We start from the raw sequence: 21,427 nt of genomic DNA on the forward strand, positions 1-21,427 counted from the left end.
ATGATGAAGCAATGCAAGCTGTATCATCCTCCATCATGGAAGAAGACTGGACTTCAAGTATGGTTAAACAATATTCCCCGTTCCGCAGTGAACTTTCGTTCGCTAATGGCTTGATTATGCGTGGATCTAAAATAGTAGTTCCATTGAGTCTCAGAGAAAGAATGCTAATGCTTGCCCATGAAGGTCATCCGGGCCAAACGTGTATGAAACGACGATTGCGAGATCGCTGTTGGTGGCCAAATATGGATCAGGAAGCAGTCAAAGTTTGCGAAAAATGCGAAGGATGTCGTCTTGTGCAAATACCGGACCCACCAGAACCAATGGTGCGTAGAACTCTTCCGGAAAAACCGTGGATTGATATCGCGATCGATTTTCTTGGCCCTTTGCCAACGGGAGAACACATATTGGTGGTGGTTGATTACTTTAGCAGACATGTTGACTTGGAAATAATGATGTCAATAACTGCCAAGGAAACTATTAAGCGTTTGTCAAAGATTTTTGGATTGTGGGGCGTGCCTCGCACAATCACGCTGGATAACGGAAGACAGTTTGTTGCTACAGAATTTGAGGATTTCTGCAAAGTTAAAGGAATATATTTGAACTATACCACACCGTACTGGCCACAAGCCAATGGCGAGGTGGAGCGCCAAAATCGATCGCTTCTGAAACGTTTAAAAATTGCAAATGCCCTTTACGGCGACTGGAGGTCGGAAATGACACAGTATTTAGAGATGTACAACAACACTCCTCATTCTACAACTGGAAAGTCTCCGAATGAGCTTCTACAAAACCGACGACTACGATTCAAATTTCCGGATGTAGAAGATTTATCTACGGCCGTTTCGTCAACAGAATATAGAGACAGAGACACGTTTAATAAATTCGTGGGAAAGGAAAGAGAGGATGCTAAGCGTAATTCGAGATCCAGTGATATAGGTCCAGATGACATAGTACTTCTACGCAACCTGAATCCAACAAATAAGCTCTCGACCAGCTTTCTAAGGGACAAGTTTTTGGTTGTAGATCGACGTGGAACAAACGTCCGTGTTCGTTCAATGGATACAGGTAAATCAATTGAATTACTTTCGATTATTTCAGCAAGCATAATAACCCTATCACTTTTATTAATTATTTCCCTCAGGCAAAGAATATGACAGGAATGTTTCTCATTTGAAAAAGATTCCAGGTACAACAACTGATCCCTGTAATAGCAGCTTATCAAATGATAAAAACGAATCAGTATTACTTCGTCGTTCTGAGCGTATCCGTAAACTTGTTGATCCTTAAGTGTTCTGTTCGGTGTCTCAAAGAGATCAACTAACTCATTACAGTACTAACGAAAAATGTGTTTAATAAAAACAAAAGTAAATTACCCGCATTATTAATCATTCAATTTAATTATAGAAAAGGGGATGTGGTACCTGTCGCACTACGTAAGTATGGCAATTTAGATACTTGTATTAGTATTAGTAAGAGTTTGGTCAATTGCGGTTTGGCGGTACTCTGAATGAATGGTCACTCTCATTCTAAGATACACCTTGGCGTGCTCCGGTCACCACAAATATAAAACAATTAAGTAGTAATCGATTCATGAAAAAAAATCAAATTAAGACAGAGCTAGGAATGCAAAAAGTTGAAATCACTGATAAAATATACCTCAACTATACGACCAGCACAAAGTAAAGCTGGCTGAAAAATGCCCAAGTGCGCAATATCGAGTTTGTCGAGAAGAGTTGTTTTGTGATCAGCAGAGCTGTTTTGAAATGACTCTGCAATATTAGAACAATAATGAATGCAGTTTGCTAATATTAATCTAAATATATGGTCGGACGAGCACTGTGGAATGGAGATTCACAAATCATTGACTTATAGGAATGCAGACAATAAAAGGCCACTGAATGTATTTTTTTTTCACTTTATTTTCCGGTCCTGCTGAGTATTCTGGTTCAATCGCGAAATGTATTCAAGTCTTATTGATTTCATTTTGTTCGTCTTTTTTACAAATGTATTTTCGTGTGTGTGAAGGAGATCCATTTGCTCTGCTTTTTTGTACATCGCAAAAATATGGCAAATTTGTGTAGGTCTGTCATCGATCACTGTTCCGTGCTAAGTTTTTGCTTGGGTGAAACCTGTACATCGTGAACTGCCGCAACCAGCTGTTCTCCACTTTGGACGGCCTTCAATGACACTCGGTTATCCTCGGCGGGGACGTTTTCAACCACTGGTGAAGGTTCTTCAACTACGTCAACGGAATCCGATTCAGTCGATCGCTTGACCTTCTGTGAGCGGGCTCGAGCAGCCTCCGATTGTACAATGTTGAAAACTGGATATTCGAAGCTGTAGAAAAATCCTTTTGGATCATATTGTGGTTCCTCTTCGTCGGTAGTCCCTTTGACGGATTCATCATTCTGCCGTTTCTTGAGCTTACGCACGGCTTCAACAACTATCGCATCATTTGATGCGGCTGGAGCAGAATTCGGTGAGATGTGAGTCGTGTATGGCAGACTGGGATACCGAACGAGAGCCTGATGCTGATTGGACAAAGCGCCTACAACTTCGTCGTCATCGTCGTCTACGGTGTTCTGCACTGGTTTCTGGTTGACACTGCTTATTGGTTTTCCGGACCGAGAGAGCTGAGCGGCTTCTTCCCAAGCTTTTTGATGTGCAACGCGAGCTTCGCGTACCTCCGGAGTTTCAGTAACCGGTTCAAGGATAACTTCAGGTCGGTTGTCAACCTGATGGAATCCCAAACTGTCCGACCAATACTGGACGACCATTTCCTGGCCGAATGGATCAATATACTGATATGAGCCACGCACCTCTCCGTTGGTGTTGCGAGCCTCCAGGCGGGCCTGATTGTGATCAGTATATCCGAACATGGCTCGTCCAAGTCCATCTTGGCCGTGGAATTGCGAAGCTTCGAACGCCTCTTCGACGTAATCCTCCGGGTTGTCGATCAACCGCCCATTGTGGTAGAACTTTGCCTCTGGATCCTGAATGTTCCGGAAGTAACCCAGAGGGTGTTCACCCAGTTTTTTGGCGTAGCGCAAATCCAAACTCTGCTGGGTGATGTATTTTTGTGCTTCCTCGGGTGTGAGGTTCACCAGCTGGATTCGAGCGGCCTTCAGTAGTGCCGGTGACGTGACCTATATTCAAATCAAAAGTAGAATAAAAACAACTACGTTAGAAATCTGGTTTACGGATTGTGATAACAGGTTTGCATCTTATTCGGTCATTGGGGAATGGACACGATAACTCGCTACATGCATAATAAAGCTAAATGGCTAAATGTCAATCATTTTTGAGCAGCGAGAATCGGTGAGCTTAAGCATTTTCAAGTCAGCAAGTTGTTCGGTAAACAAACAGGAATAATCTGGTTTACACATATGATGGGTCGAATTTATAATTATGGGTGCGTCTGACTGTTTCGAAGATTCCAGGCTAGAAAGAAAAACTTTGATGTCCATCTCTTTTACTTCTATTAAAAATTTATATTTTTTATGCATTTTAAACAAAGTCTTTTACAAATGAACTCAAAGTACCAATTAAATGTGTTGGTCACTATTATGAAGTAACAAAAATGAAATGCAGTCTGTACTAGCATGCAATATCAGATTGTTATTTAATTGTTTTTAAGTTGAATCAAACTCCTGTTAGTAGTGGTGGCAATCAGTATGTCAATGTGAGCAATTTGGTTTTATGTTTATTGATTAGTGACTTTTATTTAATATTATGAAAATAGTTGATTTGAAAAAACAAGTTATAATTTGTTTTCTATATACTGATGATCAAAAAAATACATCTTATTTGGTACGCAATAATTTGAAACGCACAACTGTCTTGCGTGAAGTCCATCGATTTAGCTGACGGACGATGCAGTAGAAGTATTTAAATATTCCAGCCACGTCTATGAGCGCGCAATAACTTGATTTGGCAAACCATCTTAACGTACCGCACTGTGGAGAGACATGATATCAATGTACATTTTCTTCTGATTTCTTGAATTTATCGAAAGGTTTTCCAGTTTTACCACGCTTTACGGTACACAAATAGGCGCTCATAGTAAACAAAAATCGATAGCGTATGCGGCAGTTCATGCTGTCTGTTTTTGAAAATGAAATTTCTTAGGTCGGCGACACTTTCGGCAGCGGTTGACGCCAGTAAAAAGACGCATTTTTTATTATTAATTTACGATGTCTTGATTCCTAGTCCAGACTGATTGAAATTCTTATGGCATACACAGGAAGCCGAGCAAATAGCGTTGCAGAATAAAACCCAAGATGCGTCCGAATATTGTTCAGGCTGCGTTAGAATTGTGTCGATCGTGACAAGGTATTAACATGGTGATTCATTTCCACCCATGTGGGTCAAAGTTTTGCATTACCAACAATACACCGGCAAAATACGATCTAGATTCGAGAACTCGTGCTAACGGTTGTGAGTCGCATTGAATTCAAATCGACTGATTTTGTTGAACATACTCAAATACACGATAATCGGGAATATTTCTAGCATGATTTGGTCATAACTGTTTTTTTCGCGAACCGGTTTGAAATGCGCATCGAACTGGAATGTTTTGTTTTTGCCAAACTGTATCTTTGTATCGTTGTTATCGATTCTGGATAGGGTCGTTTATTCTAAGCCAATCAAATATTCTTACTTAATTCTGAAGTTCTACCAAAAACACTAACCACGGGAGTCTGGTTCTAAAAAGATCAAATAAATTACCGAACCTATTATATGACAACGCCGTCGGTTTCAGACGCTTATGCTAATTATCATGCACATTCCTGTGAATGGGGATTCTAATCCGGAGGAGGATCCGGTTTGGCCGTGATAATATGGCCAATGGGTTAGATCACCTTTCTCTGGAATTGGATGATTCGTGGCTGGAGAATACAGTTTGGTAGAGTAACATTTAGAATTTAAATTTGTGTTCTTCTTTTAGATTTTGCACTTGAACGGCCGTTTTTACAAAGTCAAGGTTTTAGTGCAAGTGTTCATAAAACAAACGTATTAGGATGTCACTTGCAAGTAATTTTTTGTTCAATTTTTCCTCAAGGTTGAACTTGTTGTTGTAGTTGCTATGATTAGAATAATCAAAACTGCACAGGAAACTTATGATTTGGGCTAGAGTTTAGCTCCCAACTCTTTTGTGCACACATTTGAGCTGCTCAGAAAGGAAGGAGCGTTGGTGTAATATCCGTTGAGACCGTTCCGTACTAGAGACCAAGATCACTTCTGCATCTCTACAGTTATCGCATGAGATTAAACAGACAGAATCACTGTCCTCAACCAGAGGTCGCACATACTGAACACTTAACATCCAGCATTAGACAAAGGGTTGTATGACATTCGCCAGAAAGTCATTTGCCAGAAGGCTTTTTGCCAGAATCAATTTGCTAGAATGGACCATTCCCCAGAAAGCCGTTTGCCAGAATGCACCATTCCCCAGAATTGGTCATCTCCTATTTGCCATTGGATGTGATCCCTTCGTTAGAAATAGACGTTTGCCAGGACTAAAGCAATGGTGGATAAAATTCCTTCTTCAAAAGAAGGCGCTTGCCCCGATTAAGGCAATGGTGGATGTGACTCCTTCTTTAAAAATATACACTTGCACGGATTAAGGCAATAGTGGATGCGATCCCTTTTTTAAAAATAGGAGTTTGCCTTTCAAAGTAGGTGTTTGCCGGGATTAATATAATGGAAGATGTGATTCCTTTTTTAAAAGTAGGCGCTTGCCCGGATTAACGCAATGGTGAATGTGATCCTTTCTTTAAAAATAGGCGTTTGCCAGGACTAAAGCAATGGTGGATATAATCCCTTCTTCAAAAGAAGGCGCTTGCCCGGATTAAGGCAATGGTGGATATAATCTCTTCTTTAAAATTAGGCGCATTCCCGGATTAAGGAATGGTGGATGTGACTCCTTCTTTTAAAGCGGGTCGGATCAAGCCAATAATGGATGTAATTCCTTCCTTAGCAGTAGGCGCTTGTCCGGATTAACCCTTTCAGGACGGATGGGTCATACATGCGCTGGGCAAATGTGACTTAGCCGTCCTAAAAGGGTTAAGGCAATGGTGAATGTGATCCCTTCTTTGAAATAGGCGTTTCCCAGATATGAAGCAATGGTGATTCATATTGACGTAGGACTTACGTCTTTCTTTACTATACAGGGTCTCATTTAGATTTTTGGAAATCGAGAGCGGGAAGGGAAGATTTCGAACGTTACTAGCGCCTTTATCTTTCGATGGATTTTAAGATTTATATATCAATCGACTCGGACACTCTCCAGCATTTTGCCTATTTCATTGAAAGTTAAGATTATTAACGATAAGCTATTGAAAATTCCAATTCTTGTCAAAGCCAGTAAAAATTTCATATGTAATTAATCCCGTGCATTTCTAGCACGGACATCAGAATGCGGTATGTCACGGGCCCTCGGGTCCACCGCAAGATTTTCTTTGTGTATAAAAGTAGCAGTGCCTGCCGTGTGCGAGTCATTACAATTTGTGACAGCAGCGCGTACTGACGTGCTTTTCTCTCTCGCATTTTTCGTTTCGTTCGTTCGTTCGCTGTGTTTACTCTATCTCTAGCTCTATCTGGAATAAGGGCGAATGTCGCAAGAGAGAATTCTCTTTGCCGACTTCCCCTCTTTTAAATTAAAGTGACAAGCAGATGATTTGTTTGCGGTTTCTTCACTCAGAATGAAAGTAAACAATGAAAACTTGCATTCTGAGGTGATAAACCGCGATGAAATCCTCTGCTTGTCACTTTTATTTAAAAGAGAGGAAGTCGAAGAAGAGAATCCTCTCTTGCGACATTCGCCCTTTTACCAAATAGAGCGTGATGTTTATAAAAGTCCTACGTCTACTCGCGGTTATGTTAAAAACATTACCCATCGCTCGTTTTTTTTTAAAAAGAATGCACTTGTTCTGCTTAAGGCAAAGGTAGTTGTTATTCCTAGGTGTTTGCCCGTGCCCGTGTTCAAATATGGAAATTGGGGTTATGATTCCTTCTTTGGAAGTAGACATTTTGCCTAGACTACAAGATATAACTTCTTCAATGAAGGCAAATAGCTCTCTAGTATGAATTGAAGTGATATTATCCAATTGTAGATATGATATGGGCCCTCCTTAGCCGTACGGTAAGACGCACGGCTACAAAACAAGACCATGCTGCGGGTGGCTGGGTTCGATTCCCGGTGCTGGTCTAGGCAATTTTCGGATTGGAAATTGTCTCGACTTCCCTGGGCATAAAAGTATCATCGTGCTAGCCTCATGATAATACGAATGCAAAAATGGTATCCTGGCTTAGAAACCTCGCAGTTAATAACTGTGGAAGTGCTTAATGAACACTAAGCTGCGAGGCCTCCAGTGTGGGGATGTAATGCCAAGAAGAGAGAGATATATGATTCAATTCTTGAAATGAAGTCAGGGTCTGGAATGAGGCGAAGAAATATGATATCCATTTGTAAAAATTTTGTTTGGTACTAGACAAATATGAATGCATTTTTTTTTTTTTTTTTGATAAATAGTATCCATCTATCTGAAAATTGTCAATATGTTAAATAATCCATTTTATGAAAATTAATTGTGAATACCGAAAACCCTTTCATAAGTAAATAATGCAAAATCCTCGTTATGCAAAATTACCTTCTTTATATAATTCTTTTTCTATTCTTTAGCCATCAATAATAATTGGAATTTCCAGTTTTACTATTTCTGGGAAATGGTACTTTCTGGCAAATTACATTCTGGCAAATGGCCTATTCTGGGGAATGGCTTTCTGGAATATGGTCCATTCTGGCAAATGGGTTTCTGGCAAATACCATTCTGGCCAATTGATTCTGGCAAATGTCATACAATCAGACAAAGGACAGGATATTTATACAATACCCAGTGGACTAGCGGAGAATTTTCCCCATTATGAAAAGTTTGCTGGCGACTGATGTCGCTAACCGCACGTTCACGAAGCCCACAAGGGGAGTCGAAAAAAACCACCCGAAAAAACCACCAAACAAATATTTTTTTTTATTTATAATTATCCTGTTCAAGTGCACTGACCCAACTTAGCAACTTGTATCCTAGGAGAACAAATTCAAGCGACGGCATGCTACACATTTTTCGGCTGGTAATGGAACACGTGGGCATCTAATGGATAGAAATCAAGCATGCTCGTATGTTTTTGCATAGTTCAAAATCTAAGGAATCTTATTTACCATGACTGTTTTGCTTACTTACCAACCCAGTGCACACTGAACAATGTTCAGAGTTCAAAACTAAGAACACCAAGGCAGGCTCTTGGCTCATGTTCTGTTCAGGATGCATCTCTGCCCCTCCTTCCTCAGAACATATTAATGGTGGAGAAGGGTCGTTTGGCCGAAACCCATTTGGCCGAATTCCACTAGGCCGACCAAACCATTAGGCCGAAACCCATCTGGCCGAAAGGGTCAGTTGGCCGAAAAGGGCATTAGGCCGAAAGGGCCATTTGGCCAAAAGGGTAATTTGGGCGCAAGGGCCTTTTTGCCGAAAGGGTCTTTTGGCCAAAAGCGTCATTTGGCCGAATAGGACATTTGGCGTATGAATCATTTGAAAAGTGAGAAATTAGGAATGAAAAAAGAGACATCTCACTTCTTACATTTAATTTTTCTCTTCTCACTGTTAAAAGTAAGAAGCGCGAAATGAGTAGTGAGATGTCTCACTTCCCACTTTGCATTACTCGCTTTCCACAGTGAGAAAAGAGAAATGAGGAGGTAGAAGTGAGACGTCTCACTCCTCATTTTTCACTTCTCGCTGTTGAAAGTGAGAAGCGCGAAGTGAGTAATGAGACGACTCCCTACTCACTTTGCGCTTCTCATTTTTTACAATGAGAAGAGGAAAATGTAGAGATAGAAGTTAGACGTCTCACTTCTCAATCCTTATTTATCACTTCTCGCTGTAAAAAGTGATAAGCGCGAAAAGAGACGTCAAATTTCGGCCAAATGACCCTTTCGGCCAAACGACCCTTTCGGCCAAATGACCCTTTCGGCCAAACGACACTTTCGGCCTAGTGGGATTCGGCCAAATGGCTTTCGGCCGAATGGGTTTCAGCCAAACGACCCTCCCCGTTACGGCCACCTGACCACATGTTGAACTTTGAATGTATTTATAGCAGATTCATTCATTTATTTAGTTAACATCTAAACAGATAACACTGAATCAACAATTTGACGCCACAATGCACGGTTCGAGGCCGCATCTCTCCATCCTCGGATACGCCCCACGCTCGCCAAGTCGTTCTGCACCTGGTCTGCCCATCTCGCTCGCTGCGCTCCACGCCGTCTCGTACCTGCCGGATCGGAAGCGAACACCATCTTTGCAGGGTTGCTGTCCGGCATTCTTGCAACATGTCCTGCCCATCGTACCCTTCCGGCTTTAGCTACCTTCTGGATACTGGGTTCGCCGTAGAGTTGGGCGAGCTCATGGTTCATTCTTCGCCGCCACACACCGTCTTCTTGCACACCGCCAAAGATGGTCCTAAGCACCCGTCTCTCGAATACTCCGAGTGCTTGCAAGTCCTCCTCGAGCATTGTCCATGTTTCATGACCGTAGAGGACAACCGGTCTTATAAGCGTCTTGTACATGACACATTTGGTGCGGTGGCGAATCTTTTTCGACCGCAGTTTCTTCTGGAGCCCGTAGTAGGCCCGACTTCCACAGATGATGCGCCTTCGTATTTCACGACTAACGTTGTTGTCAGCCGTTAGCAAGGATCCGAGGTAGACGAATTCCTCGACCACCTCGAAGGTCTATCGTAACACTGCTTCCCAGGCGGGCCCTGTCGCGCTCGGTTCCGCCCACAAGCATGTACTTTGTCTTTGACGCATTCACCACCAGTCCAACTTTTGCTGCTTCACGTTTCAGGCGGGTGTACAGTTCTGCCACCTTTGCAAATGTTCGGCCGACAATGTCCATGTCATCCGCGAAGCAAATAAATTGACTGGATCTGTTGAAAATCGTACCCCGGCTGTTACACCCGGCTCTCCGCATGACACCTTCTAGCGCAATGTTGAACAACAGGCACGAAAGTCCATCACCTTGTCTTAGTCCCCGGCGCGATTCGAACGAACTGGAGTGTTCGCCCGAAATCTTCACACAGTTTTGCACACCATCCACCGTTGCTTTGATCAGTCTGGTAAGCTTCCCCGGGAAGCTGTTCTCGTCCATAATTTTCCATAGCTCTACGCGGTCTATACTGTCGTATGCCGCCTTGAAATCAACGAACAGATGGTGCGTTGGGACCTGGTATTCACGGCATTTTTGAAGGATTTGCCGTACAGTAAAGATCTGGTCCGTTGTCGAGCGGCCGTCAACGAAGCCGGCTTGATAACTTCCCACGAACTCGTTCACTAATGGTGACAGACGACGGAAGATGATCTGGGATATCACTTTGTAGGCGGCATTAAGGATGGTGATCGCTCGAAAGTTCTCACACTCCAGTTTGTCGCCTTTCTTGTAGATGGGGCATATAAACCCTTCCTTCCACTCCTCCGGTAGCTGTTCGGTTTCCCAGATTCTGACTATCAGTATGTGCAGGCAAGTGGCCAGCTTTTCCGGGCCCATCTTGATGAGCTCAGCTCCGATACCATCCTTACCAGCTGCTCTATTGGTCTTTAGCTGTTGAATGGCATCTTTAACTTCCCTCAAGGTGGGGGCTGGTTGGCTTCCATCGTCCGCTGAACTGACGTAGTCATCTCCTCCGCTGCCTTGACTTTCACTGCCTGTACTCTCAGCGCCATTCAGATGTTCCTCGTAGTGCTGCTTCCACCTTTCGATCACCACACGTTCGTCCGTCAAGATGCTCCCATCCTTATCCCGGCACATTTCGGCTCGCGGCACGAAGCCTTTGCGGGATGCGTTGAGCTTCTGATAGAACTTGCGTGTTTCTTGAGAACGGCACAGCTGTTCCATCTCCTCGCACTCCGCTTCTTCCAGGCGGCGTTTCTTCTCCTGAAAAAGGCGGGTCTGCTGTCTCCGCTTCCGTCTATAACGTTCCACGTTCTGCCGGGTACCTTGCTGCAGCGCGACCGCCCGCGCTGCGTCCTTCTCCTCCAGAATCTGTCTGCACTCTTCGTCGAACCAATCGTTCCGTCGACTTCGACCCATATACCCGACGTTGTTCTCCGCTGCGTCGTTAATGGCTGCTTTAACTGTACTCCAGCAGTCCTCAAGAGAGGCCCCATCGAGCTCACCCTCTTCCGGCAACGCTGCCTCGAGATGCTGCGCGTATGCAGTGGCGACATCAGGTTGCTTCAGTCGTTCTAGGTCGTACCGCGGCGGTCGTCGGTACCGAACATTGTTGATGACGGATAGTTTTGGGCGCAGTTTAACCATCACCAGATAGTGGTCCGAGTCGATGTTAGCGCCACGATATGTCCTGACGTCGATAATGTCGGAGAAATGCCGTCCATCAATCAGAACGTGGTCGATTTGTGATTCTGTCTGCAGTGGTGATCTCCAGGTGTACCGATACGGGAGGCTGTGTTGGAAGTAGGTGCTACGAATGGCCATATTCTTGGAGGCGGCGAAATCAATTAGTCGTAGGCCGTTTTCGTTCGTCAGCCGGTGAGCGCTGAACTTTCCAATAGTCGGTCTAAACTCCTCCTCTTGGCCAACCTGAGCGTTCAAATCTCCTATGATGATTTTGACGTCGTGGCTTGGGCAGCTGTCGAACTCACGTTCCAGCTGCGCGTAGAATGCGTCCTTATCATCATCAGTGCTTCCGGAGTGTGGGCTATGGACGTTGATTATGCTGAAGTTGAAGAACCGGCCTTTGATCCTCAACCTGCACATTCTTTCATTGATCGGCCACCACCCGATCACGCGCCTTTGCATATCGCCCATCACTATGAAAGCTGTTCCCAGCTCGTGTGTGTTGCCGCAGCTCTGGTAGATGGTATGATTACCTCTAAACGTTCGCACCATTGATCCCTTCCAACAAACCTCCTGCAGCGCTACGATGCCGAATCCACGGTCCTTGAGCACATCGGCGAGTATGCGTGTGCTCCCGATGAAGTTGAGAGATTTGCAGTTCCACGAACCGAGTTTCCAATCGCTAGTCCTTTTCGTCGCAGTGGTCTTCGCCGATGGTTCCGGTCCGTACTCTCTTGTTGATTGTTCGTTGCTTATGATTTTTAAAGGCTGGCTTGCAGGGCCTGACACCAAACCCCCTAAATTTCCGGAGGACCATTCCTCCTTATTTCCGGTGGACCATGGTGCACAGTTTCACTTAGAGTCCCTCGCTGGCACTCGGACGATGATCAGCCGCCCCTAGCATGGAGAACAGACGCTGTTGTGAGCCGATCCTGACATGGAGAACAGACGCTCAATAAGATTTGCACCTCCGAAGAGGAGCAAACCCCCCCTTCCCTGTCAGCATACGACCATAGTTCCCACCGGGGTTGGTTACCCGATCTTCCATAAGGTTGCTCGTATCCCGGTTAGCACCACGAGAGGTAGGGATAGGAGTTGCTGGGTAAGAGGCTAAGGACCGCAAGATGGGGTCTATTTTATTCCTTCAGGTACGCGAAGTACCAATGGTACGCTTTACCCAGCATTTGCCGTGCCAATTATAGCAGATGAAAATATTAAAAAAAAATATTTGTTCCATTCGAAAATGAAAAAAAGAACTTCCAGTCGATTGATTTCTTTTTTCAGTCAAACTTTGTAGCATCTTGAGTTATAACTTCAATTATTCTCAATAATATGGATCGTAATCTACTTTAAAAGTGAAATATTCTATGGAAATGGTCACATGATGGTAATCAAAAAATGTCTAGAGTGTTAGAAATTAGAAAATTATTACAAAATACTCCAAAACCTCCCGTAACGGTGACACCTATGACAGGTCGTTGAGTTTTCGACATTTTCCTCAAGTAGGTGTCCAACTAACCATCCTTCCTCTTCCTCAGCATTCGCAAAGTCGTGGTCAGGACAGATCTCGACTATTGGAGAGTGCATTGCTTCCATCTAAGAGATAATGATTAGTTCCAAATCAATATCTGTGGTAACGGATGAAAGTAATTCTACTCTCATACAATAAATAGTCCAGACCAGAGTGTATGTTATTAAGAGTGGCGACATGTGCCGCATTTGACAGGACTCCTGCTCATTTGGAACACGATTTTGTATGGAAATGACAGATGAATTTTGTTCCAATTCTGACAGTGTCGCCAATCTTAATTACATACAGCCTGTATACCCAAGCTTGTACTACCTACGGATGTGTGAGAATTGCTCAATGCTAAATGCTAAGAAAATTATTACAAAATATTTTGGTATATTCTTATCTCGAGAATTCCGGAAAACTAACACATACATATATCCCAGGAATCGGGAATCCCTGAAAATTTGATTTCCCGGGGAATCGTTTCCCAGAATGGAAGCCCTAACTGCAACCTCCACCTTCACCTTTTACAGCTCTCGAGCAGAAAGGGGACCAATAAGGTCCTAACGTTCCAAGTACCGATTATCCAATCAGTTTCTGTTAAATATTGCCATGTCCTTTCCCAAGCAGCACACATGTTGTAGAGAAGTTACAGTAACTCATATGTAACCAAATTTGGTCACATTTGAGTTGCTGCAACCAAATCAGTGTGAGTTGTGCTACTCGGGTTGCTTTGTCGATTGTTCAATCCTGTAGGGATAAGTATGTAAAGACAGTGGAAAAGATGGGCACTTCTCATAATTAAAGGATAAAAGTTATTTTGATACATTTCAACAATGTAGCATCAACTTTGAACGTGTAACAAAACATTCAAAAACCACTGTTGACATCACAAATTCAATCTGTCAAATATGTAAACAAAACAAAAGTTTTCTTCGTGCAGATGCTAATGATTCCCCAAGTAACAATTTTCATGCTTGTTAGATTTATTTAATTCTGATAGCGGATTTTTGACAGCTGTCACCATGACTAGTTGCTCAGATTGGCTCAGTTGGCTATCTTATTGCTTTCAATAAACCTCTAATAAATCTGCTCGAAAAGCTTCAAACGTCAAATATCGACTGGTCTTGTTAGCAGCTCTACGGTTGTAAAGAAGAGCATAATAAGTCCAAATTTCAAAGCTTGATCAAAGCCATAATTTTGGGTCGTAATGTGGTTAAATGAATGACCCCAATAAGAATATTTACATTGCAAAGGGTGTATAACGGTGTTCCATAAGAGCAACATTTTTCTGATCGAAATCTATGATGGCCATAATGAAAATGGAGAACCATCTTTAAGTCAGTGAAACTTTATCACTGGATAAATTTATGATTAGACGGTGTTTTAGCCGCAAAAGACACGTTTTTGGTAAAAGATATAAAAAGCAAACATATTTGGGTGTAATATCAATCAATTTAGTGAAGATTTATGTTATAATAACTTTAAATTCATTGCCCAAAACTATATTATTTTGCGGGCGCGTAATGCTTAATCTCATTTTTGCACTAGCTTTCACCATGAAATCGAGCGCGCATCTCATTTCCATGGTAGTATGACGTCTCTCTCCCCACTTCACAATACTCACTTTTTACATCGAGAAGTGTTAAATGAGGAGTGAGAAGTGAGACGTCTCACTTCTCACTCCTCATTTATCACTTCTCGATGTAAAAAGTGAGTAGTGCGAAGTGGGTAGAGAGACGTCTCACTACTCACTTTGTGCTTCTCACTTTTGACAGCGAGAAGTGATAAATGAGGAGTGAGAAGTGAGACGTCTCACTTCTAACTCTCCATTTATCACTTCTCGCTGTCAAAAGTGAGAAGCGCAAAGTGAGTAGTGAGACATCTCACTACTCATTTCGCGCTTCTCATTTTTTACAGTGAGAAAAGAAAAATGAAGAATGAGAAGTAAGACGTCTCTCTTTTCATTGCTAATTCTTAATTTTCAAAAAAAACTATTCAGCTAAATGTCCTATTCGGCCAAATGACCCTTTCGGCCAAACGACCCTTTCGACCAAATTACCCTTTCGGCCGAATGACCCTTTTGGCCAAATAATCCTTTCGGCTAAGTGATCCTTTCGGTCAAACGACCCTTTCGGTCAAACGACCCTTTCGGCCGAATGACCCTTTCGGCCTAATGACCTTTTCGGCCAAACGACTCTTTCGGCAAAACGACCCTTTCGGCCAAATTACCCTTTCGGCCAAACGACCCATTCGGCCAAACGTTCATTTCGGTGAAACGACCTTTTCGGCCAAATGACCCTTTCGGCCAAACGACCCTTTCGGCCAAACGACCCTTTTGGCCAAACAACCCATCCGGCCAAACGACCCTTTCGGCATAATGACTTTCGGCCAGATGGGTTTCTGCCTAATGGTCTGTTCGGCCTAATTGGTTTCGGCCAAATGACCCTTCCCCCATCAACACTTTAGTTTGTTATTATTTTTTGGCAAGATTTTGATTTTTTTTTCAAAACAACATTCTTGACAGCTGCCGCAGCCAAATTCCCTTTTTTGCGGGCGGCTTAAAACGGATTTTTAGATACTCTTATAAGAGGTTTATAGTGGTAATCGAGAGAGGTCCATTTGGACAGATCTTACTCTTATAGTGGTCATCAGAAGGTAATTCTGCAGTAATGGGTTTTATTGTCAGTTCTTGAAATTCGATCCTGAAAACCATTCCTAGAGCGGATTAAAACTTGAAATGTTACTTGGGATCATTAGTAATGAATGTAATGTTGCTATTACGGATATTAAGCTCTTCAATGCCGTAGAGAAATACGGCAGATTTCCTACGCGAACGAGTTGTCTTGATTACCAAGCACACGCCTGATAAAAGAACGATAATTATAACTATTAAAATTATTGTATTCTGGTGGTTTAAATATCAAGCACCAAAGTGGGAAAGACGGACACTCTGTCGTATGGAAAGACAGACACAGAAAGGTTCAATCCGTTTTCTTTATGTTATCGATTTTTGGTTCACAGATGCCAAGAAAATTACGTTCGCAAAAGCAACCGGAAGTTTTGGACCTCTGTGCAGCTAGGGAATTGAAATCCGTGAGGAATGGGACACCGGTAAAAACAGCATCGAACGACGCTGATGAGGCACCTCACGAAACCCGATCTCTTGCCACGACTTAGGCCCCTTGCTTCAGTATTCAATCAACAACAAGAAGAGGAACTGGTGCAACACCTTTTGGATTTAGAAAAGAGGTTCTATGGGATTTCAAAGTTTGACGTTCGAAAGCTGGCTTTTGACATGGCGGAAAAAATGGTTTGCAGCACCCATTCAACAAGTCCACCAAACTTGCTGATGTCGCATGGTTGAGAAATTTCCTCAAGTGAAATCCTAAGTTGTCCTTCCGGAAGCCTGTGAAGCAACCTCAGCTGCCCGTGCCAGAAGTTTCAATAAGGTCTCAGTTCTTGCATTCTTCGATTTGTTGGAAGAGGCGCTCATAAACCATAAATTTACGACGCGGATCGAAGTTTCAACGCAAATGAGACTGGCATCTGTACTGTGCATTTTTACCTGTATATTGTATTTTGTGAAACTATTAGTTCACCTATTCTTCACAGGTCCCAACTAAGAAACGGAAGATCGCGGAAAGGTAAGAAACAGGTGGGATTACGTCCGCTGAACGGATGCAACAACGGCAGTAATGTGCATGTCAGCAGCAAGGCAACACCTGTCCCCGTTTCTAATTTTTGCACGTATGCGGATGCAAATTTGCGTGCAATTTTCCGGGTTATATGGACATCTTCAATGGCTGGTTTGACCATTTAATAAATGCCAATTTATCTGTCATTCAAAAATGACCATGAAGACAGGCACCCTTGCCACGTTTTTCATGACAGTAGTTTCATCGCTTGCAAGAGTGAAGCTGACGGCTTTTTCACGTTACGTAACTTTCAAATCTTCTGGGAGAACTTTTACTCTTCATCGTGTTCCGCACAAACTATGCTACAGGAAGAGGCTGCTTCCGTACGACACGATGTCAACAACAACCGAATTGCATTCCTTAAAAAGTTCTCCGTCCTAGAAAAAAATCATCCGTTTTTTTCCAAAATCTTACTAACAGCAAAACTAGCCCGTACTGCATTTTCTGACTGCGTATTAGCTCGAGTGAAAAGAGTTTGGTGGTTCTATAATTTATTGTACCAATAATTTGAATCAATAAATGGAAATTTAATTTGAAACCTTTGTAATTCTATCAACATTTGTTTCCTACCTGTGCCCTTTCAAATATCATATTTCATAGAATACTTGAATTCAGATTTTATACCTTCAATAAAGCAAAACTTCCCGAACAAATTAAGAAAACCGGCTTTCCTTTTTTTATCGTGAACATAAACTACTTTGACCAATCCTCATTGAAAATGCAATGTTTCACATTAACCATTTGTATCTTGGGTAAGCGACCCCATGATAAAAAGGATTAATGTGAAACATCGCGTTTTCCTTTCAAATTATGAAACATATTATTTTTTGTTTTAAATTCAAATAAATGGTTTTGCAGCGCGAGCTTTGATTTAAAACTTCCATATTGAATAATGAATAATAATTAAAAAAAAACTTCTGGAGCCGGAAGAAAAGCTGGCGGGCCGATCATGAGGTTATTTTTCTTACATGCCGCGGGCCACAAAAAATGGAGCTGAGAGCCGCATCCGGCCCGCGGGCCGTACGTTGTGCAGCCCTGTTTTAAGTCATACTACGCATCTGAAGTGAAGCGGTTCCTGCAACAGAACCCCGGGAGAGTCGTCGAAACGGCGAAACGTTGCTCTAATACCTATGCCGAGTAAGTTCAAAGTAAGTTACAAGCACTCCTCTTCGGCAGGTTTAGTCAGCAACATCAGCAAAACCAAATCATTGGATGTCAACGGAGACGAAAATAGATGCTACAAATTGACTAGCCTCAGGCCGATATCATTGCTAGTTGCTTAGAGGCTCTCCTTTCCAATGACTGGGCGAAAGAACACTTTCCTTCCGTCCGACTCGTGCATTTGCGTCGCCATGAATTTGACGTTGACGTCCGGAGGTGAGCCAGCCAAGGGCTGAAAGCCTGCTTAATAAAGCAACAACAAAAATTGACTTCGTTTTTCCCATCGATCTTGACTAAACGCCCATAGAATTTGTCCTTCACATCATCGGGTTTGTCGTTGGTCGGCGCGTAAGTATTGATCAAGCTGTATTAGGGTGGCTCAAATTAGTATGGGAAAAACTTTTCAATTTTTGATAGGCCGCCCTCTTATTCAGTTCTATTTGATGCCTGATGCTCTGGACAAATGTTCAGCCAAATCGGTCAACGTTTGGGCAGTGCTAAACTCGTTGGAAGTTTATATGCAAAAATGTATGCAGAAACATCCAAAAACAGTAAATTGCAGTTGGACGGCAATACTTACGTGAAGAATTATGATACTCATTCCGATCTTGAAGAATTTAATACAGAATGTTATGCAGAAAACCGCGAGAAGATTAGAGTTTGCCCGGCTAAGTTATTAGCATTTCTCTGAAGTGGGGTTTGAGCAAATTTCGTTTCTTTTACCTTTGAAAAGAAATAAATTCACCCCTACAACACTCCAGTAAAATGCTAATATCTTTGCGTAATAAACTCTAATCTTCTCGCGCTTTTCAGCATAACATTATGTATATAATTCTACAAAAACTGATTAAGTATCATGGTTCTTGATCGTAAATTGTGCTGTCTAACCACAAATCACGGTTTTTGGATGTTTCTGGATAGATTTTGCATATAAACTTCCAACGAGTTTAGCACCACCCGAACGTTGACCGATTTGGCTGAAATTTTGTCCAGAGCATCAGGGCATCAAATAGAACCGAATAAAAAGGCGGCCCATCAAAAAATTTGAAAAAAGTGTTTTTTCAGCCACCCTAAGCTGTATATTCAACTATAGTTGAAGATCTTGCCCTTAATCCTGAACACGCAGATGCGATCATTTACCGGCCTCCATCTAATGACTCAACCCTGCTGCTTACCAAGCACTACGAAAAAAAACTCCATGCTCCGTCTTCTCACCACCACTGTAATAGATATGATACTTGAATGAGGTACCAGCAATTGGTTCAACTGTGCGAAAATTCCCGTTCTCATGTTCCTCGCCATCGGACCTCCTGAAGGGCTGCAACCTCTACCTTTACCTTCTGCAGCTCTCTTGCAAAGAGGGCAACTTGTGCAATTGTTCCAAGTACCGATTTTCCAATCAGTTTTCGTTAAATATTGCCGTGTCCTTTGCGGATTATTCAATCTTGTATTATTGATTACATTTTTCGAGTTCTTTCATTGTTGGTTGGATCTCGATATGACGCCGTATTAGAACTGCGATACCTAGCCACTAAAATCTAAAGAATAACTGACTTGACATCGCACAGAAGAAAAAAAAACTTTTTTATTTCGGCTTTATCTGTTAGCAGAAGTTTGCATATTTTACATTTATTGTAATTTTGTGAGCTGCATAATTAAAATATAGAAAAAGGTTCTAAGAAATTATTGATTACCTTTCAATACTTAGTAGTTACATGTGTAATTCTGAAACAATTTATTTAATGTCCTCTGAGTGCAATATGAGTAGTCTTAGCTTTGTTTTTGCTCCAGGTCGAGGTCTCTACTATAGGAGACTGTAAATCCTCCATACCAAGGCGTCCATCATAAATAAACGACAATTCCGGCAAAGCGTTTGGGCCGAATGCCAACCAAGAGAAGGGCCAAATGTAGTTCACACTTCCACATTAAATGGGGAGGAACAGGGTTTGACTACTGTTCCATCGTTTACGGTCTAGTGCACGGTTCTACAGCAGCGCTCTCATAAATTAGAATTTCTGCTTCTGATGGGAGGTTATTCGGTGCCAGTAACTCAGAATACAGTAAAGACCGACATATTTATAATGTTTACTCAATGAATACTAATGACATTACGCCATGTTCGTGTTCGATACGTCACCATACACATCAATGCATCTCAAGAGAGTCATCTGAAGCACAAGCCGACATTAATTACGCCGTGCTGGACAACGACCGTCTTCGCTTAAAGTACCTCCTACCAACCGATTCGACGACAAACGATAATATCATCCACATTAAAACCGCTCATTAATTGTGGCTGCTGCCTCCTCCACAGAGTGCGCATTTCTTGATCCCGCTCGCTGCCCCTTTGATAGCAGTGAGCAGTAGGATGACATGATGTCGGCAATAAATATCGTGGAAGCGCGACAAGTCAACAGGTGGAACAGAACACTTGTCTTTTCACGCCTGACTTCTATGAGCGCTCCCTCCCGGCTCAGTGGCAGACCAGATCGAGTGTCCAACGGAGGCTGGAATCAATCAGTCGGAACCGTCGAAGGATTATTGCTTACCGTCCAGACCATTTTGTTTAAAGATTTCTTTCTGATGTTCCTGTGTTTCTTTCTGTTTTCTTTTTGTACCGATGACGATGGTCATTTACGTAGCTAGGGATGTATTTCTAGAGGATGCCGCTTATAAAACGGATCCACAATTGAATGAGCTTTTTTACATATTACATATAAAAAGATTACGAATTTGGTGGAAACAAAGTAAAACTAACACCGAAGAATTTACTTCATCAAACATCTAAAGTGGACATTATTGATAGACAACACTTACGTTTTTAACAAATTACCATTTTATAAGTTTTATCTCATCAAGCTCAAAATCAAATGCTGTTGAATGTTTGCTGTAGCTTTTCAAACAGCACCCCTCTACAACTGCTAACACACCCCTATTTCAAGCCTTGCTACCGCGCCCATCGTGAAATAAACGATGTCTTGCCCATGTAAATTAAATCATTACCGATTAAGATTACCTGATCCCTCTGTAGATAATTGGTGGTTTTCGGTCATAAATTAGTTGGATAGGCATCTGACTCGGGTGACGGGAATGGTGCAAAAGAAATAAAGCGCGGGAACATTATTGCCGCGCGGTCATCCACGCTGCACGTGCCCGGGCCAGTTTTAACGAATGTGCGGCGTCACCATTGGAGTCGATTTGGCTTATTGTGCTTCAGAACTGATAGGGGAGAAACGACCTATCGTTGTATGATTTATCTTTGCGGTAAAACTAAGAGAATATATATGCGATGCTACGTTTTTATTTCACTGAAATCCAGCTTTATTATGCTGAGTTTGTGTGCTGTTGAACTGGCAATAAATCCAGCATAATATAGAACTATTGAAAGTTGACAGCAAATTTTAGTCAGAAGATAATTTTACTGTGCTTTAATAAAATCTTCAAAAAATGCTTGCCAATATTTTTCGCTGCAAATATGGTAAAAGCATGAATCCTCTGGCTTATTAATATTAAATTATGAATATTAAATAAATTGGCCATAAACTGGTTACTAACAATAGCTGTCATATCGCAAGCGCTGAGAATTGTGTGTGATTTATTTTCTGTACACATTTCATCGTCTGAAATGAATAAATTAATTTTAA

General features: G+C 42.2%; 1 protein-coding gene across 1 annotated transcript in view; it reads right to left on the reverse strand.

Moving 5' to 3' along the window:
• Positions 1–1,899: 1,899 nt before the first annotated feature.
• The window catches only part of LOC134218445 (uncharacterized), a 37,985-nt gene continuing 18,457 nt past the window's right edge, over positions 1,900–21,427 (reverse strand). Inside the window, exon 2 of the mRNA XM_062697443.1 lies at positions 1,900–3,146. Within this exon, the coding sequence (XP_062553427.1) occupies positions 2,094–3,146 (1,053 nt within the window). The 3' untranslated portion in view covers positions 1,900–2,093. The remainder of the gene's footprint in view (positions 3,147–21,427) is intronic.

This window comes from Armigeres subalbatus, chromosome 2 (genome assembly GCF_024139115.2).
Source record: "Armigeres subalbatus isolate Guangzhou_Male chromosome 2, GZ_Asu_2, whole genome shotgun sequence".
In the NCBI taxonomy this organism is placed as follows: Eukaryota; Metazoa; Arthropoda; class Insecta; order Diptera; family Culicidae; genus Armigeres; species Armigeres subalbatus.